General features: G+C 42.2%; 1 protein-coding gene across 2 annotated transcripts in view; it reads right to left on the minus strand.

The window, feature by feature from the left end:
• Positions 1-5,835: 5,835 nt before the first annotated feature.
• PC (pyruvate carboxylase) overlaps positions 5,836-24,328 on the minus strand; it is a 342,511-nt gene continuing 324,018 nt past the window's right edge. For both annotated transcript variants that reach the window (XM_073578487.1, XM_073578486.1), the window contains exons 16-21: positions 23,264-23,513; positions 19,361-19,605; positions 16,179-16,358; positions 15,746-15,991; positions 14,380-14,520; positions 5,836-11,862 (exon numbers count right to left, since the gene is read on the minus strand). In XM_073578487.1, coding sequence (XP_073434588.1) covers positions 11,614-11,862; positions 14,380-14,520; positions 15,746-15,991; positions 16,179-16,358; positions 19,361-19,605; positions 23,264-23,513 — 1,311 coding nt within the window. In that variant the 3' untranslated portion in view covers positions 5,836-11,613. The remainder of the gene's footprint in view (positions 11,863-14,379; positions 14,521-15,745; positions 15,992-16,178; positions 16,359-19,360; positions 19,606-23,263; positions 23,514-24,328) is intronic.

The raw sequence follows: 24,328 nt of genomic DNA on the forward strand, positions 1-24,328 counted from the left end.
GAAAACTGAGGTGTGAATGAGGCCCAAGGCTGTGCTCCCATGGCGAGTATCTGGCGTGGGTTTTTTTCCGCTGCATATTTTTGTGCAAAATCGCAGCGACTTAAGGTTCCAGCAAATTGGAATCTTCTGCTCTCTGTGCTTTTTAATACTGGGCAAACTAAACTGAGAAGTGACTTGGAAATCGGCACCATTTCAATCTCTCTTGCGGCCAATTTTGTATTTGCAGATTTCTTCGCCCATGACTATAGAAATAAAATTTGGTCACAGCCAAACACCAGAAAATATCAAAAGCACTTTTATTTAAAACTTAACATACCAAAACAAGACAAAAAAAAAGGGATAAAATCACAACGACGAAACAAAAGTAACCTAAATTGGATTAGTGCGTCTATGGGGCTGCAGATTTTCTGCCCTAAATACTCAATGTGGGAAATCCGGCTGCACCACTGGAGACCGTTCTGTTTTATGGCCTAGTCTGATTCATGTGACTCATAATTTCAGCATCATGAATCTGACGACGGATTCTTTGTGGTTTCTCTCCGTACCGAGGTAACTCTCTGTAGGTTTTTATGCTTTCCGATAGTGAAACATGGCCATCTGAAGAGTTGTGCTCTATAGCACATCAAATCTATCACAAATATCTTCTGTAAACTAGTATCTGGCGCTGTCCTCTAGGAACAGAAGTGATGGCATCCCGTCCATCATTCACCCTGACCATGAATTTGTAGCCATGGTAGTCAGAGGACTGAAGTGACGGGCTGTTTTATTATTGCCATTTTTTTATTCACCGTTGCCTGGCCATCTCGAATCAGATTCCTAGTGATGGTCCTGTTCTTCCTTGACCAGTGTCCTTTCCTCCTCTCTCATGGTAAGGTACCCAATTTATGTTCTTCAGATGTCGAGGTGTTGGGTTGTACAATAAGAAATGTTCACTAGTTGCCTACTTCTGGCCTAATGGATATTGATCAAGTGCATGCACTAAAGAAATAACACCAGACACACAAAGTCGGATGTAAGCTCTCCTTGATCAATCTATGGCTCGGCTCCAAGACCTTTATTTAATCTGAACATAGATTTATTTAATCCCTGTAAGGGGGCTTGGTTAGCTCTAAAATGGGAGTGATCGGATGTATTCCATTGGTTAGTGGGTTGGGCAATGAGCTAGTCCATGGGCGGATCCATGAGATCATCAGGGTGGGCGTCATCGTGGATGGATCCATGAGGTCATCAGGGTGGGCGTTATCTTGAATACCAGAGCATGGTGTGTGGTGAAACAGGAAATGGCAGCCATCTTTAGTGTCACACTTTGATCTGAGCAAGCTTATGTAAAGTGAAATAATACACTTTATGGGTCGTTTCTCTCAATTAACCTCAAGACATAAGAGATTAAGTATTTGATCTTATGGCTCTCCTCAACAGAGGAAGGTTACTACATTTGAATACCCATCAGTGAGCTCTAAACATGTATTATACAACAAGGGTAGACACTGCAAGCCAAATGCCCGGGTGTTGGACATAATGTCCCACCTGCTTAGACACATGAACACTTACATGTATAGTCAAAGGCATGCAGTGATTTCTAGAAATATTTGGACAGTGACCGAATCTACTTGAATTCAGCTCTTCATGCCACTATTTTTTCCTGACCTACATAGGCAATCCCCGCATGCTTTGTGGCTGTGTAACAGCCTCGAAACATGCAGCTGCAGGAACACAGACATGTTATGATGAGTCACCGAAGGAGGAAAAAACAAAATACTAGCTAAGTCCAGAAAAACCAGAGAGGTTGGCAGCTATCGGATTGCAGACCCCTGAACCTATCCACAACAACTAGCAGTAGCCGTGGGGGGTTCCTACGGTGCCCTAGACCCCTCGATCACAGCTGGAGAACTATATAGCCTAAAGACAGAAAGGGGAAAAACTAAACTGCCCCAGAGCAGACCCCAAAGCAATAGGCAGCCCCCAACATATAATGAAGGTGAAGCAAGATGAAAACACTAACACAGATAGAAAGATAGGTTGAGCAAATGATGGGGCCCAAGCTAACTAAAATAGGACAGGATAGGAAAGCTGCTGTCTGCCATCCGCAAAAACCCTATCCAAAATGTGCCAACCGACTGATAAGAAAAACAGGCCCTGAAGTCACTAGGCTTCAAAAGACTAAATCAGCACTCAGGTATATTCTGAAGACAGAGCAAAAGATCAACAGATCAGAGACAAAAATGGAATTCAGCTCAGCCCCGGCCGGGGATGGCAGAACTCCCAAAAAACAAGGCAAAACAAAAACAAAACTGAAGTGTAGAAGGGCGTCGGCTGCCTTATATCCAGTCCTCAATTCCAGCCACCCAGTCATCATCTAGCTGCCCAGGTGTTTGGTAATCAGCCTCACTACCTTCCTTCACCAGAGGAGGGAGTTCATCAGTCCTCAACGGTGAAGGGAAAAATGAACTCACAACACAGACATGTCACTCGAGCACCCGCGATATTTGGAGCAACACCCCTGAATCTAATAGTAAGTATAGCCAAGTGGCAGTACATTCAGAATGAGGGAGGGCATCGCTTAACAGGGAGAACAGAAACTGAGGCTGGCAGTGAGCCGGATAGTAGGACCCCGACGCGCGTTTCGCGTGTTGGACACCGCTTTCTCAAGGGGAATATGTCTGAAGAAGTGTATTTAAAAATTTCCATCTTCCCACATAGATGACAACCAAAGCTTTTTACTTAAATGTCACTATGTGATGTCAGTTTCTTTGTAGGATGAGTTGTAGGGTTTTTTGCGTCATCTTGAGCCATTTAATGTAAGCATTACATTCACATCAACTTTTCTTGTGTGTTAATGGAGAATAACTTGTGCCATAAACTGTATGATCTGTGCGGGATTTTACGATTATAGGGATTGGATTTTTGTCCTTATGTTTTGTTCTGTTGTGTTCGATCCTGTAATGTATTGCAGTTGCGTCATGTGATATATATATATAATCATATATATATATAAACAAAAAAGACCTACGATTATAGGGATTTCATGTGTTATTTACTTTTTTGTTATCCAAGAAGTATCATTTCTCTGAAGAGACAATTTGCATAATTACTTTTTTGTGGCATTTATAATTGCATTTTTGGAATACATAAAAAAAAAAAAAAAAAAAATCACCATAATGTACAAATCTCTAGAGAGGTTTCTGCACGAACGAAAAGATTGACATCTTTTAGGTGTCAGAACCTCATCCCATCAAACTTTGCAGTAAAACCCTTACAGCTGTGTTGTATTGCCTCACATTTGTAAATTAATTCACTTGAACTATAGTGTTAATTTTATTTTCTTAAATAAGCCCTCCTCCTCATCCCATCAAACTTTTTTACTTTTTTTATCCTCTTATTATTCTGAAATAATCATATTATACAGCACTGTGCACTTACAATTGCTCATTTGGCCTTTCTACCCAGATAATTGTTTTCTTATCTACTAAATCTGACATTGTGATTAAAAACCTACTAGATTAAACCTTCTATGCTCTATTATTCTGACGTTTTATACCTTTTGACTTTATGATTATGTCTATACTGCGGGACTCATCAGCTCTCTCGTATCCGTGCGACCCTTTTTGCAATATTGCAGTTGTGCATGTAGGCTATGCACCATTGTCCACTGCTTCCCCATGCTTGTAATTTGCACTTTTCTTCTAATAAATTTGTCATGCTTTTATCTGCAAACCGACTTTATGGTCGTTTTTTGGTATTTTCCCTGCATGAGCAATGAGAAGAACTACAATCAGTTACTGCAAAGTCTGTGTGGGGGGGGGGAATGGAGCAGCTGGGTCAAGAGTTGAAGAGTAGTGATCATCGCTGCTCGGGTGATCTCCGAGTATTTTGGCGTGCTCGGAGACTTATTTTTCATAGTCTCAGCTGCATGATTTATGACTTGTAGACAGGCTGATTATATGTGGAAATCCCCTAACAAACAAGCATTCCACACATGTATTAAAGCTGTCTAGCAGTCGCAAATCATGCAGCTGAGGCAACGAAACTTAAATCTCCGAGCACGCCAAAATACTCAGGAGACCACCCGAACAACGAGTATACTCGCTCATCACTATTGAAGAGGGGATGGAGCTGGTCTGCCGATGACTTTTCAGTGATGTTGGATTGTAGTTCTAGTGATGACTCATGCAGAGAGTGCTTCTTTAAAGAGAGATTGGCATTTTAGCATTCCGGCAAACATTTTTAAGGAAATAATGGTTTTTTACTTAACTAAAAATATGGATACTAGCCCCACACATGTAGCCCAGGATGTAGTCAGATGTCTGGATATCAAGTGGCTAACGTGAAGAATACAAAATATCGACACGAATACAGAAACACAAAAAGGGGAAAAAAATAAATATTCACATTCAATCTAACGGTTTCCCGCGATCCCTTTTCTGGAAGTGATTTCTACTTTTGATTCTGTGAGAACTGTTATTTATAGAAGAGTTCAAGGATAGGACTCGCCAATCTGCACCGAGGTGTAATTCCCAACTCCCCAAAGCAATATTTCCCCAGCTTAACTGCTGTCACTCCTTAAAGGTGCAAACACATAAATAACAAAAAACCCTCTCTGCCTAGTTTAGTGTAAATCATGCTGAGAAAAGCCAGGTTAGGTGACCGCTGGGACCTGCACCAGAATGGGGATCTTTTTATCAGTGTTGAATGCTTGGTGCCACGGTGGAGCATGTACACTGCCACCCAACCTAGAGGGTTGCCGCGCTGTGCTCAACTCTTTACAGTAGCTCTGGAGAGACTGAATGGAGCAGCATCCTCAGCCTTCACACCATTCATTGTCTATGGTACCGTTAAATAGTAGAGCGCTGACCCCCACCTTCATTCTCTCCGGGACTGTCAAAAATAGACAATGAATGGAGGGAAGGCGGGGTTCAGAGCACTTCTATTTTCAACAGTACCTTAGATAATGAATGGAGTGAAGGCAGGGTACAGTGCCATCGACAATAAATGGAATGTAGGCAGGGTTCAGCCCTCTATTTCCAACAGTCCCTTAGAGCACTGTACTCTGCCTCCACTCAATAATCTCCATTCATTGTCTAAGGGACAGTTGAAAATAGACAAGTGGAGGCAGGGTACAGTGCTCTAAGGGACGGTCGGAAATAGCAGCGCAAAGAACCCTATCTTTACTCAATTCATTATCTAGAGGACTGTCAAATAGACAATGAATGGAGTGAAGACGGGGTTCAGAGCTCTATTTCCAACTGTCCCTTAGACAATGAATGGATTGAAGACGGTGTACAGTGGTCTAAGGGACTGTTGGCAATAGCAGAGCGCTGAACCCTAACTCCACTCTATTCATTGTCTTTGGGACTGTTAAATAGAGTGCTTTACACTATCCACTCTATTCATTGTCTATGGGACTGTCACAAATAGCAGAGGGCTGAATCTTGCCTGCTCAGACAGAGCATGTGCACCTCTGCTCTATAAAAGATGGGCTCTGTAGAGTCCAGTCCTACAGATCACTTGGACCCCAGTGAGCAGCAGCTTACCCAATGAATAAATGATAACTTAGGATATTAACAAAAAGCCCTTTAATATCTCGTAGATGTCAGTATACTCCATACATAAAATCCATACACATTATCCCTCCACTTTATCTTACAAGTAATCCATTTTTTCTAGACACAGCGGTACAAAAATGTTAAATCTTTACACCCTCTTTCATGTTCGGTTCTGATATTTTTTTCATTTTTTTTTTTTTTTCAGGTGTATGCGATGCCTTCTGTGTTTTCCCACGAAATTTACATTTCAAAGAAAGGTCCGGAAGCAATAAATGAAAGCGGAGGAAGGTGATGTAATCAATTCAGCTTTATTTCCAATGGATAAACACTAGGTTAAAGTCACATCCGTAATTACGGTTTTGCAAAAGTAAAATTCATCCTGTACAGGTAAGACATTCTATGTTCCTTTTTGTTATTTCTCTAGCGTTAAGACAACGGCGACGTTATCCAGTTAGTCAATGATGTAAACAAGGTAACAAAATACTGGTATTACAAAAGTTAATGGTCCACAGTTAACAATGATTCGGGGTTACAATCGTCGCCATTATGGCTACTTGCTATTAACGATTATTACGCCTTTCTACCCTACCATATGGAGTGGAGAGAAGGGGATGATGTCTCTATTGCGGTTCTACTACATTGACTAAAAGCACAAACTCTACAGAGAGAACGCCGCCTCCTAGGCGCCAATATTTCTCCATAAATGAATGCGAATTCAGCTTTATTTTTTTTTTTAAAAGCACGCACCACAAATCTGATAGGACAGTAAACATCTATTGCAACCGGGAGTACAAAATGCAAGGATACAACCATAAGGTGGTCCGAAAAGCCTGCAAAGGTAAGCAGTGTAAACATCAAGTCCCCCCGTACCCTATGTGAACAGTGGTAAAAGACTTGCACGGCGGGCACAGGGTACGATATGGTCCAATACAATAAAACACTTGCAGCTGCAACTATTACAACTAATGTATGTAAAAAAGCTAAATTTTAGATAAATTCACACATAAGCCCATCAAAATTCCCAACACGGCAAGCTCTTGTGCGCAGCAGCCTGGTATTACATAGGGATTCAATTGGCAGAGTACATTTTTTGCATAAAGTAATTGGACAGGGAGCTGTGCATTAATTATAGGAAAGGCCATCCTGTGCACAAAGTAAAAGACCATCCTGCGAGGGAAAAATCTAGAGTGGAGCGATATGGAATTTTTGCATGTGGCTTAAAGGGAAATGTTTAGAACTATAAAAATAATACCTGTTTTGTAGTAATCAGTGATGAGTGAACGTGCTAGGATAAGGTAGCACCTCAGCATGCTTGGATGAGTGTCCTTGGCGAGCTCAAATAATATGTTCAAGTCCCCGTACCTGCATGTGTTGCGGTTGTCGAATAGCCGTGAGACATGCAGCCGCGAGGACTCGAACATACTATTCGAGCATGGCAAAGACTCGGTCAGCACCCAAGCATGCACAGATAACATCTTATCCCAGCACGCTTGCTCATCACTGTTTTAAAATTTATATTAATGTGCCAGTGCTGAGAAATCAAGCTTTGAAACCATATGTAAAAGTGGTGCGTCAATACACCCCATTTTTAAATGTTGGCTACTTTTACATGTGGCCTTAAAGCTTGATTTCTCAGCAGTGACACATTGGATTAAAAAGGATACCAGCTTCATAGTAATCCGATGTGGCTTTAAGGTTCGATTTCTCAGCACTGATATTTTGAAGCTACGTCAGATTGCTATAAAACTGGTACCATTTTAATCCAAAGCTTGATTTCTCATCACTTGTACCATTTTAAAACAGAGATCGTGTTAATCCGATGTTGCTTTACTGAGAAGTCAATTTTTGGATTAAAATTATACCAATTTTATAATAATCCAATGAGGCTTTTAATGTATCAGAGCTGAGAAATCAAGCTTGGAAGAAACTTCAGATACCTAGGAAACGGGTAGCATTTTAATCCAATGTGCTAGTGCTAAGAAATCAAGCTTTGGAATAAAATATCAATTTTATAATTCAATGGGGCTTTAATGTGCAAGTGCTGAGAAATCAAGCTTTGGCTTAAAGGTGTACTAATTTTATAATATTCCAAAGTGGCTTATGTAGCAGCGCTGAGAAATCAGGCTTTGAAGAAACATCAGATTACTACGCAATGGGTATCATTTTAATCCAAAGTGCCAGTGCTGAGAACTCACATGTAAAATTGGGGCATTGACACACGCTATATTTAATTCTTGGCTACTTTTCCATGTGGCTTAAAAGCTTGATTTCTCACCACTGTCACACTGGTATCAAAGCTTCGTTTATCAACACTGATACTTTGAAGCCATGTCAAGATTCCTATAAAATTGGCATCATTTTAAACCAAAAGCTTGATTTTTCAGCGCTGGCACTTTGCTCTCGTTTTTAGACTGGGATCACGTTAATCCAAATATGGCTGAATTGAGAAATTAATTTTTGGATTAAAATAATAAATCGAAGCCACGTCAGATTACTATAAAACGAGTATCAGTGCTGAGAAATCAAGCTTTGAAGCCACATGGGATTACTAGTAAATGGCTATCATATTAATCCAATGGGCCAAATGCTGAGAAATCAAGCTTTTAAGCCACATCGGATTATTATGCAACCGGTACGATTGTAATCCGATGTGGCTTCGTAGTAATCCGATGTGGCTTCAGAGCTTAAATTCTCAGAACAGGTACAATGGAGCCACACCGGATTACTGTAAAACTGATATCATTTTAATCCAATGTGCCAGTGCTGAGAAATCGAGCTTTTAAGCCACATGTAAAAGTAGCCTAGAATTAAATATGGGGTGCGTTGATGCACTTCCAGGTTAATGTTCATGTAGACTTTAAAGCTTGATTACTCAGCTCTATTATGTCAGATTAGTGAAAAAAAAACAGACATTTTTATTTTTTTCTGGGACTTACACAGCCATACCAGTTACATTTCTTTTTTTTTTTTTTTTTTGTAAAAAGTCTCCTGACATTTTCCTTTTAAAAATTAAAAAAAAACAAAAAACAAAAAAAAAAAAAACTGCACATGTAAGAGATCTGTAATAGTGGAAGCCATGACACAGTCTGCACATCAGACATCACATTTATCACCATCCGACCCAACTGGGTTCACATACAGTTCACTGTATTTCGGATATTGAAAGGTCGGAGCTCTTACAAAGTGCTTGCACTACGTATGGCCCTGCAGGCTCTTCACACGGAACGAATCTGTGAACATATCAACGTTAAATGGAAAATACAAAGACCTTTTACCTATCCACGTAGCCAGACTTGTAACAATCATCCGATCTGACATATATGGGGGGGAGGGAGGTAAAAGCGGCCTACGTACTGGACTTTTGAAAAATGTTATTAGCAAAGCGATTAGAGCCGCTTGTGACAAGATGAGATAAGCGAAGGCACCCGCCGAGTGATAAGTGACATTTAGCCTGCTCCAACTGGGACAGATGAGACTAAATTCTCCAGCGAGGGAAGAGTTAACGCGGGGGGGAGGTTAGAGGTGTTGGCGATGAGTGCTCGAGGTATCGGCAAGTGTTGTTAAACAAGTCAAGGTGAAAAGAGGGGACGGGGACGGGAACGAGAGCCTTAATGCAGCACACATCGCGTAGCGTCTCTCTGCTAAGACTCTATAAATTCTTTACTAGGCAAGGGAGGTTAGACGGCGGAAAATTCTTAAAATAGGCACAGCCCAAAGGCACTTGAGACCAAGGGTAGCCTAAAACAAGCAGCTGGCAATCCCTAAATGCCCAGGATTTTTCCCACAATGCACAGCTACTGCCCTAAATTAAAATTTAGTAGCTGTAGTGCTGAAGGGCAGGCAAGTCAGGCTTCGATTATCCTCGGTAAGAAATAAGGTGAGGCTATTTGATCTCAATTGTGCATCCACCCTAAGCATCCCAAAACCGACCGAGAAAAATGGCGGCATAAAATCTAAGGCCACTGTCCCCCGGAAAAGTATTATTCCTAATGCAGTGACTACAGCAAACTGTATCTTTACATAAACCGCTCAACACATCCTCCGGAGGCAGATTATGTCTATAAAGTGATCCGAGCTCGACAGTTTCCATTCCTTGACAACCTCACCATCTGCCAAATGGTTTACAAACGGCTCTTCACAGGTTCCCTCTCTCAGAGGGGGTCTTTGATTAGGTTTTCTTAGCGTGAAGGCAGCCATCTTGACACCGACAACTGCAACTTTGTAGGCAAAAGTGATGTGAAACACGGCAGTCCTAATTATGCACAGGAGAAGGAAACCGTGATAGAGTATGGCCAGCTGAGAAAGAACACGTTGAAAAGAAACCGATGCGTTTCAACAACAGAATACTCCACATCATGACGATATGTTACATTTTTCCAAGTGCAATTTAATTGAAGAATGTCATGATTTTAGGGGAAGAAAAATATCCAATCTCAGAAATACAACTAAGGAGTTGGATTCACAGATACACCCTACAGCAGGATTCACATCTACACTGCTCAATACCACTGTATAATGTCCTCGATGCTTGTGCTACTTCTAAAAAATGGGCTACTCAAAGACGGCATATGCAGAGATGAGGGATTCCTGCTCATCTGTGTATAGGAGACAGCTAGTGAGTGTAGATTAGCTGCTATGATGAGAGACAACTGAAAACTAGAAAGCCAGTAGAGGTGGAAAAACTGGTTAAAATATTATAGCCAGAAATATTGTATTTTCTCATGTACACGAGCATGACAGCTTATTTCTTATACCTTTAAATGTAAATTATATTCTAAGCCATCAAATCCATTCTCTCTGCCTACAATATGAGGCTACACTTCATTTACAGTCTTACAACTTGAATATCTAGTGCATTTCCAGGATTAAATGGACCATTGCTTAAAAAAAAAAAAATTTACAATCCCAGGTCTTAAAGGCACCAAACACCAACTGATAGAACAAAACTGGCCACGAAGGAGAAAAATATAAAATCAAAGAGATAAGAAAAGAATGAGCTTAACATTTTTACAAACTAATTGCATAGTGTCATGTAATAGCGAACCATAACCTAGAAAGCATTGATTTCCAGTACAAAACAACAAAAAAGTAAACTTTTTTTAAATTTTTTTTTTTAAAGAAAATTGATTTTTTTTGCCCCCCTCCTCCTTATTTTTTATAATAGGATATGTATGTGCTGGTGCTGTGCACAGCGGGATGTAAACCATTGCAACAGTCAAGTGTTGAACCTCTGTCCGTGGTGCTGAAATTTTCGACAGGATCTTGTGTGAGCTGATACAAGGGATGATGTCAATGAACGCACAGGTTAGTAAGCAGGCAGTGATCGCCGGTAATGATGAGCGAGCGTGCTTTGATAAGGTGTTATCCGAGCGTGCTTGAAAACTATGTTCTAGTCCCCGCGGCTGCATGCCTCGAGGCTGTTAGACACCAGCAACACTTGCAGGGATTTCCTGTCTGTTAGGCAATCCCCCGCATGTGTTGTGGCTGTCGAACAGCATGCAGCTGCGGGGAGTAGAACATAGTATTCGAGCACTCTGTCAGCATCCGAGCATGCCGCTACTGTTTGGTATGATAGGGATGCAGTCACAGCCTTCACTGTATGCAGTGGGCAATCTAACATCTAGGGGGGTCTAATACATATCTAATCCCTATTCAATAAGTAGCTGGATAGAGCAGGAATTGCAAGCTCAGCTTTTTTTTTTTTTTGCAGTTTGGCACTAAAGAAAATGAATTGGAGAGATTTCTACTTTGTGAAACATCTGACTCCTTTACAAGCAGTAAGCAATCTCCGGGAGAGCAATTTCCCCGCACCTAGATAACAGCGTAGATTGGCAAATACTTTTTTTTTTCCCTATCGTTTGTCTGAGCTTCTGTGTGTGTGTTATTTAGCAAATTATTATATTTTTTTTCAGCAAGTGAAAATAATCCAGATATCAATTTTTTAGGTCCCTAAACCCACATGTTAAGCATTTCATCGACACTGACGGAGAGCGGAGTATACAGCGCCCTCTCGATCTAGGCGTTTCACTAATCCCCTTCCCGGCACAACTCTTCCAATTTTACGCTCAATCTATTCTATTTCCAGTACGAGATCTTCTCCCTCCAGATGCATGTCAGGTTTCACATAGATCTTCTTGATGGTTCCCGAGACAGGAGAATTGACCAAGGTCTCCATCTTCATGGCGCTCAGTACACAGAGAGGCTGTCCTTTCTCAATGGTCTGACCTTCTTTAACCTTGATGTCAATCACTTTTCCGGGCATGGGGGCTCCAATCTGGCCTTTCACGTCCTTCAAGGCCTTGGGGTGGAAGTGCATCTCCTGCAGACAAGGGAAAGAGGAAATAATGAGGCAGAACTTCAAGAAAAAAAAAAATTAAATTTTGACCACATTCTTGATTTGTAGATCACTATTCAAAAATGTAATTTTTCTAGTTTCTATACTGGTGATAATAGTGGGCGCCAGGTAACCAATGTAATACAAAATTTTGGAAGCATCACATCAATTTGAGTCATCCCCCTAAAAGAGATTGTCCACTACTTTTACATTGATGGCCTATCCTTACTTAGTACAGGTCATAAACGTCTGAGCGGCCGGGGTCCGACACCAGGCACCCCGCCGATCAGCTAATATCGATGGCGGCCACCGGCCTGAAGTACTTACTTGCGGAGCTTGGACGTCTACTTGGAGTGGCCGCGACATGTCTGCCTCCTATTGATTTGCATAGGAGGCAGATGTGCAGTAACGAGCCCCGGTCACTACAAGTAGATGGCTAAGCTCCGCAAGCAAGTACTTCTGATATCAGCTGGTCGGCGGGAGTGACCGACCGATCAGACATTGATGACCTATCCTATTAATGTAAAAGTAGAGGACATCCTCTTTAAGAATATGGACAGCAAGGTTTCAACCCTGTAAATATTTCTTCCTAAAAGGTTACAGTTTCATAAAACTTTGCATACAAGAAACTTTGTCAGCCACGTCTTCTCATCCTTTTTGCCTACTGAATTCATTATAATGAATAATTATTCATTAACAAATACAACTAAAGGCATTTTTTTCATATCCCGATGTGTAATTAAAACAATAATTTTAGACTCTAAGTTCCAGTTCTTTACAGAAGACCTTTCAAAAGTTTCACGATCATCAGAGACAGGATGACATTGATTGGTAGATCTCTGTATATAGAGGTGTTACCTGTCACAATAAATGATGGCACAGCTCTCCTCCTCCCCACCGTACCTTTTCAATAGCCTTTGAACATGTTCATTAGATAGTGGACTGTGTTAAAGGGAATCTGTCACCCCATTTTTTGACTATGAGCTGCCGGCACTGACATCAGGGGCTTATCTACAGCATTCTGTAACACTGTATATAAGCCCCCGATGTAACCTGAAAGAGAAGAAAAAGGAGATATATTATACTCACCGGGGGGCGGTCCGGGTCCGGTCTTGGTCCGATGGGTGTTGCCATCCGGCGCCTCCCATCTTCTAACGGTGATGTCCTCTTCTTTGCTGCCTGTCATGGCTCCAGTGCAGGTGTACTGCTCTGCCCTGGTGCCTGCGCACTGCAGGACTCTGCTCTGCCCTCACCAGGGCAGAGCAGTGCGCCTGTGCTGGAGCCATGACAGGCAGCAAAGAAGAGCACATCACCGTTAGAAGATGGGAGGCGCCGGATGGCAACACTGTTATGATTGCGTCACCGAGGAGGAAAAAACAAAACACAAGCTCAGCCCAGAAAATCAGAGAGGTTGGAAACTAGCGGATTGCAGACCCCTAATCCTATCACACAACTAGCTGTAGCCGTGGAGTGTTCCTACGGTGATCCTAGACACCTCGGCACAGCCGGAGATCTACATTAGCCTAAAGAGAGAAAAGGGAAAAACTGACTGCCCCAGAGCAGACCCCAAAGCAATAGGCAGCCCCCAACATATAATGAAGGTGAAGCAAGATGAAAACACTAACACAGATTGAAAGATAGGTTGAGCAAACGATGGGGCCCAAGCTAACTAAAAAGGACAGGACAGAAAAGCTGCTGTCTGCAATCCGAGAAAACCCTGCTAAAAATATTACCAACACAACTGATAAGCAAAAAGGACCCTGAAGTCACTAGACTTCAAACCCTATATCAGCACTCAGAATATTCTGGAAGCAGAGCAAAAGAGAACACTGATCAAGGAAAAAGAATCCAGCACACCCCCGGCCGGGGATGGCAGAACTCCAAAAAACAAGATAAACAAAACCAAAACTAATAAGTTCAATAGCAGAGCAAAAACTTATCTTTGGGAAGCAGGAATCAGACTGGTCTCCAAGAATCCAGCAGAGAAATCTCCAGCGACTCAGAAGGGTGTCGGCTGCCTTATATCCAGTCTGAAGTTCCCGTTACCCAGTCACCATCCACCTGATCAGGTGTTTGGTTTCTTTCATCCCAATCAGCCTCACTACCTTCCTTCACCAGAAGATGAATAAACAGATGAGCTCACAACACAACACCCATCGGACCAATACTGGACTCGGACCGCCCCCCCCCCCGGTGAGTATAATATCTCCTTTTTCTTCTCTTTCAAGTTTCATCTGGGGCTTATCTACAGCATTACAGAATGCTGTAGATAAGCCCCTGATGTCGGTGTCGGCAGCTCATAGTCAAAAAATGGGGTGACAGATTCCCTTTAAAATTGCAAGATTTCAATTTTTTTTTCTTTTAATACAGATCATGATATGTAAAATGAAACATTAAAAAAGTAACATTAAAACCTTACTTAAAGGAAATGAGTAATCAGGAAATGACCTACTTTTTAAATATTAGCATCCACCCCCTAGGAGCTACTTAAAGGCACCTTACCTTCATGGCCTGAGTATCTTTAACAAGGACTGATCGAAGTTGACCATTGAGCTCAAAGAAGACTTCTCTTTGGCCAGCCTTATTCAGGTCCCCCAGTGCGAGAGCTTTGATGTGTAATGTTTTTCCTCTTTCCAATTCCACCTGAGAAATTAATAGATAAAACGTACAGGAATAATAGAAGAGTCTGTAGTAGATGGATTAGTCATCCTAACATTTACATGAGGTTTTCGCATTGACCTTGGGCACCTTCCCACTGTCTGTAGATGAATCATCTCTTAGTCAAAAGCATTCAGCGCCGTACCTTCTTGATTCCACATCTATTTCATGATGGAACATTTTCATGATCTTCAACACTTAGAGGGGTATTCTGATCTTGGACATTTTCGACAAGTACTCAGAATCTAAATGTCCAATATGTGCTGACCCCAGAGGAGGGAAAGTATCTATCTCCTGAACAGGATCTAAGGTGGCCCAGCATCCACAGAAAGGAATGTTTAAAACCTCAAACTTCTTGAAAAATAATTTAAAAAAAAGAAAGACATTAAAAACATCCAAGGTATAAGAGACTCCGGATCTACACATTTCGAGTCCATACAGGATCTTTAATCATGATCATGGGTCATGACTTGCATAGACTCGAAACGTGCAGGCCTGTTATTAAACACATCCAAGGCATAGGAGATAACAGGCCTTCGTGTTTCGAGTCTATGCAAGTCATGACCCATGATCATGATTAAGAGTCCCACAAGGACTCGAAACGCGTAGATCCGGAGACTCTTATACCTTGGATGTTTTCAATTAATGTGAGGTTTTAAAAATCCCTACCTACAGATGCTGGACCATCTTGTTCTATGTTTCCTTCATGTATTATTGATGACCTACCTTTTTTAGTTGGTGGTCAAAACATCGATGACCTATTCTAAGGATAGGCCATCAATATCAAAAGACGGATAAGCCCTTTAATAATTTCTACAGAATGACTAACCTTTTCCAGTCTTACATGGACACAACACCCCATGCTCATTAAAATATGAAGTTTTGGATGGTTAAAGCCACTGATTTTCACAAGAGCGGCAACAATCATCCATTATACTGTCATTCTCTCTGCTCTTTATATCTTGAAAATGGTTAAAACTGATAAAAGTTGGAAAACCAGGTTGCTAAAATGTAAAATCCTGACCGCAACCACCTGGACATCCTGTGGTTCTACTGAACTGAATGTAGGTCACCATAGAACGAGAACTGCATCCGAATAGGACTATCCTTCCATACATTGTATATCCACATGGCTTATAGTGAAAATATTTTATATAATTAAGTTCAAGATGTTTGTTTCAGACTTTTTTTTTTAAAAAAACCCTCCTACCTCAAATTCCTCAGCAATATTGGGTCCCTCCAAAAAGAGTCGAGTGTTGAGACATTCTACAGGACCAAATTGAGTACTGAAATCCTTGTATTCCTCAAATACTTTAGGATACATAGCGGCAGACATAATATCCTCTGGAGTGATATCATCATATTTGTTCTTCAAACCTTCTTCAAGCTTAGTAAAGTCCATCGGTGGTAGCGTGGCTCCGGGTCTACCCTCGATGCGTGGTAGGTCTTTCAAAACCTGTCAAAAAAAAAAAATTTGATTTGAGATTTTCTAAGCAAATTTGAATTGTCAAACCTGTGCTAAATAGGTTTTGGTTATGTAGATTGGGTTCAGGATTTGAACATATTCAATATTCCAATTGTTTGGAAATTTGGAGATCTTGAAGATTATAACATAGGTTAGAAAGTCAGTGTAGTGGTGTTACCTTTGTCCTTAAGGGTTCTGGGAAACCTCCATAGGGAATTCCAACATAACCTTGTAGATACTCCACCACCGAGAGCGGGAAGGAGAGTTCATCCGCCATAGTTTCAACTTCTTCACGAGACAAACCATTGTGTACCATGAACTGTGCCAAGTCTCCCACAATCTTGGAGGAAGGTGTTACCTAGAGCAAAATGGGAAGACGAAATTATGGTACTTTTTTTTTTGAAGAACATTGCAATTTGTCCTGACACGTTTACTGAAGGGCAAGTATATTGTACAGAAATTTAGAGAATCATTCCAAAGACTACCTAGGCCAGGTTCATGTCACAGTTTAGACCAGAGTTCCCTCAACAACTCAGGTTTTAAGGATTTCCTTAGTATCGCCCAGGTGGTGGAATTATTGCCTGTGCAGGTAAGCAGATCTCACCTGTGCAATTTTAAGGGAAATCCTGAAAACATGACCCGTTGGTCGCTCTTGAGGACTGGAGTTGGGTAACACTGGTTTAGACACACCTCAGCGGCTCCATCGAAGCCAAAAGAACTGGGATTCACAGGATCCGCTGATGAGGCCATTGACTTTGATAAATCAGACAGAGTCGCTTTGTACTCTGAACTCAGTTTACGCAGCGCATCCACCTTTTTCCAGGCGGGAAACCCCCCCCCCCCACAAAAAGCAGTAGACCACGTTATTTGTGACCGCTTGAAAAAGTGACAACAATGAGGTCAGACCGAGCACAAATTAAGCAGCCAAGAGTCAATTAGAAAGTCAATGGCCCCATCCGTGTGTTCTAGGCATGCTCAGTGATATGTACAGAGGTCATTACGCAGAGAGGTGGAGGTGGTGAGCAGTGACCATCACAAATTTTGAAGGGTGGATCCGGTGTGATCTACATAAGAGTCACTTGTCTATGTAAATCCTGCCTGTGATGATGAGGAGACTGCTGAAAAGTGATCTCTGCAAAACAAAAAATATAAAAATATCACCCTATTATGGAGCTCAGTGACTAGTGTGAAAAATGCAAGACTTCAGAATACATGTACAGTGACATGGAAAAAGGTCTTGCTAGGTCAAAGGAGCTTCCCTTGTTGTACTGTGACAGTGTTTTTTTTTACCATACCACAGGAGGATAATAATTGTCCTTCTAGTGAGGTTGGTGTAGTTTATCAAGATGGTTACGGCAATTATTAAAGCCGAGCGATTTAATTATCTTAGGTCTACATCTACATGGGTGTTAACATCTAGTCTTTTTTTTTCTCATCTATCATTACTCCTTCCCAAGCTATTAGAAACTGTAGCCAATTAATTCTAGATCGGAACCTGTCAGTGAGCATTAATTAAAATGAGTTATAGAATGTGGATCATAAGAACCTCTGATAAATTCATTACGACCTGGACACTGAAGGTTTATTTTGCTTTGAACCAGGGCAATAAGTGAAAGGGGAATAGGTCCCAATTAAGGAACTCAGACCACCGAACGTTCTCATGTTGGGTCATACAGCGTCCAAGGGCTTTGATCTATTAATAATCAAGTTAAAGGATCCAGATTTAATTTTATACTATCTTAGCGCAGACGACCAGTTCTAATTCGTAATGATAAAAAAAACCCCTCTTCCATGACCTTGTCCTCTGATCTCACAAGGTAAACCGATAAACAGCGGACTACCGGATGAGGTCTACCTGCCGATAAACCCATGCACTGATGTGACCGTGAGGTCAATACAACAGCCTACTACATAGGGTGAAAAATTAGGGAGCCGCAGCCGATGATTACTGATCACAAACACAGCGGTCTCCATATTATTACTTTTTCATTACTGTTTCGAATTGTAAAACCTCCTTTCTGGATTTCGGCACAGAAAAGGGGATTTTTTGGTACTCACTGTAAAAATCTTTCTTGTGGCCTTCATTGGGGGATACACAGACCATATGATATGCCCTCTCTTAAGGGCTGATCGTAGTTTCTGTACCCTCCAAAAAAAAAAAAGTGCCAGAGAAATGGACTTTTTACTACAAGATGGTCAAACATCTCAGACGTTTTGAAAATGGCAGATTTTGACCACAACAAGCGATTGCTGGCTGGCCCAGTGAAACGAACGACTGTCTGTCTAACCTGAGGAAAGTTTGTAATTGGTCAAAACACTAGTCGGCCATGCTAATTACCCCCCCCCCAATATCGGTCGATGCAGTCGGTGATGTTTTTGAGGCTGTTGTCCAATCATTTTTTGGCCCATCTTGAGATGTGTGGGGGGGTCTTTAGTGTTTGGCAATTAGACTGTGGTTTGTATACAAGGCACTTGGTGTGGAATGTGTCATCGCTCATATTAGTGATGAGCGGAAGCGCTCGTTATATTAGTTTTGCCTAGGGTGCTCAGGTATGCACAGAGAAGAGCGGGTGCTCGAGTGACATCTTCACCTTCTTCTTGTTAGACCGCCACAAATCATGTGGGGATTGGCTGCAAAACACTCAGGACTAGTCGAAAGGTGGGTCGCCAGCGACTTCTATGTTTTTTTAATGTTTATTCAAAGTAGCAAGGCTCGAGTGATCCTCAGGGGCGTGTCTCTAGGCTGCTCTGCGAGCCACGCCCCCTCGTAAAGACCATAAATATTAGCATTAAAGGAAAAGACCCATATCTTGGAGACCATATGGCAGATTTAAAAAAAAAAAAAAAAACTGGATTACTCAGGCGAGCAGTGTGAATAAAAGACCAAGAACTGTCCACTTCTGACCTGGTGACAGGTAAGATATTATATACCATAAAAAGAACTATGCTTAATAGAATGAAGCTGTTCTGCTGAAAATCTAGATTTATCGCGGCTCCGCTACACATCATTCTCCGCCTCGGGCTTCATTGCTAATCAGAGCTCTCGAAAAAATTTATTTAGGTGAAGAATCGCAGTCCCTTTATTAAGGGAAATCCCATGTAAGCCATGAGGTATTGTACTTATTAAATTACCATGATATGTATGTCAGCGACATTTAGTAATGCCGGTATTGGTAAAAGTAATGACAGACACAATGGTCTCCTGTGTGCAGGGAAACCTGGTATCCACTTTGCCTCGCTGTCTATCAAGCTGTAATATCTGTCACATAAAACCATGTACTTTCATTATAATAGCCTTTTTGGTAGATTTATTAGCCATCGCAGCGCACATATAGGAGACATAACCTGACAAGTTATTACCTTGATAACATCTCCAAGAAGTTTGTTGGCTTCGGCATATGCCTTCTTCACCTCCTTGAACTTGTTCCCCAGACCCATGCTGTGAGCCTGGAAATGAAGGTTGGTATATTGGCCTCCGGGGATCTCATTCTCATAGACATCCGCGTTTCCAGATTTCATGGTTGCCGTACAGTCGAAGGCAGCGTAGAGACCTCTAGCTACTTCCCAATACTCGCTGTAGTCAAACACTTTCTCCAACTGGATTCCTAAAGGAGAGAGTAAGAACCAACACAACGCGTAATAGGAAAATCATGGAAAACTTCCTTTTAAAAAGGGGATGTCTGGGACTACTGAAAGGTAAGGTCTACAAACTGTTCCATTTCTTCACCTTGATGTGTGTTACAAAGCTTTCTACAGATATCTCCTCTATCTCATCCCTGTCTACACCACTAACAATCTTCGACATATTCCGAACCTTCAATTCCCATCTTCCGAGTCTTCTCTCATGCTGTACCAGTTCTCTGGAATGCGCTACCCCGAGCAAACAGGTTAATTTCTGATACCCAAGGTAGAAACACAACGAAGGGCATATTTTTACACAGAAATCAGTGATCAGATCATTGAACTGTATCCCCCACTTCCCTTCTAGTACTATAAAGGCCCTCCAAACACATGTCAGCTGAATGATCGTTCGACCAACAACCTCTCTTCCAACTCCCGTTCTCTTCTTGGCCAAGCGTTTCTGCGCTTTGTATGACAGGGCCGCTGATTGAGTCATCTGACAGCGTCTTACCACCACCGAGAACAGTTGGATCAGTGGTTGGAATTAAACAGACGGGATCCATCACTTCCGTAACATCATCTACTAGGGGAGGGTCCAGAATTGAGTCTTGACCACTGCTCCTAGTGCCGGGTTAATGATTAGAGCGCTGCCGTCATGTCGTCGACGCTGCAACCAATCAGTGAGTGCAGTAGCTCCCCCTTGAGTTGACGGCATGAAAAGTCAGAGCTGCAGTGATGTTGATGAGACATCAGCGCTGCAGAAAATAACGCACACAGTGAGCAGCTGTGAATACTTATCCCTGGATCTGGGCAGGGTGAGTAAAGACAGATTTTCTCTTTTTCTTTTTAAACAAACTGCAGTCGGAGGACAGGGGCTTTCTGAAATGGGAAAAGCCCTTCTTTGGACTCCTCCCTGCCTGGGTGACTGATTAAATAACAAAAACCTGTTGACCGATTCCTTGTAATCAGAGAAAAATGTAGGGGCAGAGACCATGCTTCCAGGGATGTGTCACTTATTAAGCTGCGTGCTGCAGTTTCAATACAATCAGTGTTTTATCAGCAGGAGATTAGCAGTAGAGGACAAGGTCTTACATGCAGGCTAATCTGTGTAACCCAGTTTCCACTACTGATTGGCTGCTTGCTCACGGTGTGTACAGGAAGCAGCCAATCAGTGGTGTGGGTGGGGTTATACACAGCTCAGCATTGATAGATCTACAGCAGAGAAAACCAGAGATTCTATCAAAACTACCAATAAGCCTGGAATCAGGTTCTCTTTCCCTACATCACGTTGCTCTCATATTACCTGCTGACAAATTCCCTTTAATGCATCTTTTTGTGTACAACCCTAGTTAATATATCGGATACCTTTTTATCATTTGGCTCACCCCACTTCTTGATAGACCTTTTTTTTTTTTTTTTTTTTTTTTTTAAACGTAACGTCAGATTAACTGCGATCATACAATAAGTCTACGTAAAGCTAAAACTGCCGATCGAGCAGAAATCTCACTATTGAACCTATACTCCAAACTTGTAGGCGGCACAAAAGGGGTTAAGCTGCGACGTAACCGAACAGAACGCCCGCCGTGCCAGCGCTAGGCTTTTTAAACAGGGTCCAATGCCAGCTGCTAATCACTGCTTAAGAGGCAGCGCTCCCAGGGCACATGTAACGCTTGCAATTTGTTGCTTTTAAAGCCCAGACAGCTTGCCAAAGCGAATGCCAGCGAGAGCACAGGGGGGACGTTAATACGCAGCCACTATAAAAGGGGATTCTCTACATACGTAAAGGATAACACTTTAAGGATCTGTAGCAGAAGTGCCTTCATTAACGTGAGCGGAAAATAGCCAGCTATGGATATCTGTACAAGGAGTCGTGCTACTGCTGCTTTCAGTACCGCACCATCCCTCCAGAATCGGAGCTTTTATTTTTTTTTTCCAGACGAATGGCAAAGATAATAGAAAAAAAAGGAAGTTCATCAATACTATATATTGCATTTATAACTTTATTTTGGTTGGACGAAACTAAAAAAGAACGGGGGCATCTTCTGCTTGTGTATTAGGGAACTGCTTTGCCTCTCGCCGCCTCCTGCAGTCAGTGATTGGCTATGTATGTATACAGTAGCTAGGAGTACGAGATTTCTGTACTACATTATTAATGTCAGTATCTGGTCAGATGGAAAAAAAATGAATATGGACATCTTCAGCTAGTCTAGTATAGTGGGGGTTTTTTGCTACGGAATCAGAGAGCCTGATTCCGGCGATGTGTCACTTACTGGGCTGCTTGTTACAGTTTTGATAGAATCCCCGTTTTCTCTGCTGTATATGCTAAGCACTGTATAACTCCACCCACATCACTGATTGGCAGCAAGCTTCCTATCAGTGGTGGGGAGGCGGGGTCACACAGATTAGCTGGACTGCTGTGAATGTGATGCCTAGTCCTGTTGTGAATTCTCTTCTGAGTTGGGGCTCCCTCTGGTGGTTACTGTGGGTAGTGGAGCTGGCCAGATTGACAGAGGTTTGCCACCTGATGATGATGATTGGAGATCTGGGGTTATTGATTGGGAGTATTTAAGTGAGCAGATGTCCCTCAATTGTTGCTGTTGATTAGTTCTTCCTGTGCAACTTGAGGTCTGCTGTCTCCTGCCTGATCCTGCATTTTTCAGCTAAGTTGTTAATTTGCCAATCCTTTGCTTCTGATCTGGTTTTGCTTTTTTCTGCTTTCACGGTTCAGCTTGCTCCCTCTGCTGGGGGCTGTGCTGGACCCCGCTCCATATGTTACAGCTTGTGTCAGTTTGTTCAGTCCCCTGTTATATTAGTCTCTTTTGCTTGCTGCCAGTTCATACCAGAATGCTGATATAGTGTGAGCGAAGGTGGTGAGACCTCAGTGTTTTTTTGTACATCAGACATGTTGGATTTTTTAGGGTTTTTGCGTGATTGCAGACAGTGTCTTTCCTTTCCTATCCTATCTAGTCAGTTTGGTCCCCATCATTTGCTCAGCCTATTTTCTGCCTCCGTTTGTGTCTCGTCTTGTCTCACCGACAATATATGTTTGGGGGCTGTGTATTCCTTTGGGGTCTACTCCGGGGCAGTTTAGATTTCACCTTTCTTGCTTTAGGCTTAGTTAACTCTTTGGCTGTGCCGAGGTGTCTAGGGCATCGTAGGTACGCTCCACGGCTACTGCTAGTTGTGTTGTTAGGATTAGGGTTCTACAATCCGCTAAGTTACCAACCTCTCTGGTTTCCTTGTGGCCTAGCCTATTCCGGTCATCCTCCTCGGTGACCTTTTCATAACATAGTCCTGCAGAGATAATCTCTTGCTGATAAAATACTGCTTGTACCAAAACTACAGAAAGCTGCCGAGCACGTGACATATCCTTTGAATTAGGCTCTCCCATAGGTATAATATTCACATAGCATTGTAAATGGAAACAGACATGAGCCCCAACAAAAAAAGTTTGCTTTTTGAGAAATCAACAATTCTAAAAGAATTGAAGGAAGTTAAATTGGCCGAAAGCTGTCCAAATTGTCAGGACAGGACACCTCGCTATGGAATACAAGGTGTTCTGTAGTCTACATGTATAGGTCGCATGCTATAGTAAATCGGTTGACACACGGATATTAATCTTCGGCTTTTACACACAGTTACCTGTGTCTAGGTCTGTGCCTTTTGTACATGCCACCATAGCCCCCATACTGGGCTGAGAAGTCATCCCCGACATGGAGTCAACCGCTACGTCCACAATGTCCGCTCCGGCTTGTGCACATGCCAGCATGGAGGCCACCCCGGCACCGGCTGTGTCATGGGTGTGCACGTGAATTGGGATGTCTGGAAATTTGTCTCTGAGAGCTCGAATTAACAAATCCGAAGCTCCAGGCTTTAACAATCCCGCCATGTCCTAGAAGTCAAAAAAGCAGATATTAAGATTTTGGGGGGTGGCTACGACGCAAACCGGTACGAATAGTTTGAATTACACATTTCCTTCTACATTTTAGGTCTAAAAATACATTCCAGACACCTAGTTACCTAGGTGGATAAGAGACTCCGGTCCATCAAGGTCAACCTTTCTCCACCAGTTATACAGTCTTTATCACTGGATTATGTATAACCCCTTTTAGTTGTGAGAAAATCATCCAGCCCTTTAATAAAGTATCTGCCATTACCACCTCCGGGGAATTCCACAGTCTCACTGCTCTAACTGTAAAGAACCCTTTCCTATTCAGCTGCCGGGATCACCTTCCCTCCACACATAATGAGGGCTCCATAGTCCTTGGAAGGAATAAATCACGTCACGCAACACATACAGACAATCACTCCATGTGTTGCGTCTGTCGAACAGCTGCGAGACCTGCAGCCGCGGTGTACTGAACATATTTTTTGAGCACGCTGGAGACGCTCGGTCAGCATATGAGCATACTCAGATAACACATTATCCCAGCACATTCGCTCGTCACTATCTCTCAGGTGTCTTTGTCTAAGCTAAACAAGCCCAACCTTTCTAACCTCCATCCCATGTAATAATCTCGCTGCTGCCTTCGAACCGAATAACTTTCCAATACCCTTTTTAAATTGTCGAGCCCAAAACTAGATCCCATATTCTAGATGTGGCCTCACCAGTGATTTATACAGAGGGAACAAGACATTGGGATCACAAGATTTTATACACCCTAAAATCCCTTTTGCTTTTGTAACTGCCTCCTGACATTGAGTACT

Source organism: Dendrobates tinctorius, unplaced genomic scaffold (assembly GCF_039654945.1).
Source record: "Dendrobates tinctorius isolate UK_male_01 unplaced genomic scaffold, ASM3965494v1 ptg000059l, whole genome shotgun sequence".
NCBI lineage: Eukaryota > Metazoa > Chordata > Amphibia > Anura > Dendrobatidae > Dendrobates > Dendrobates tinctorius.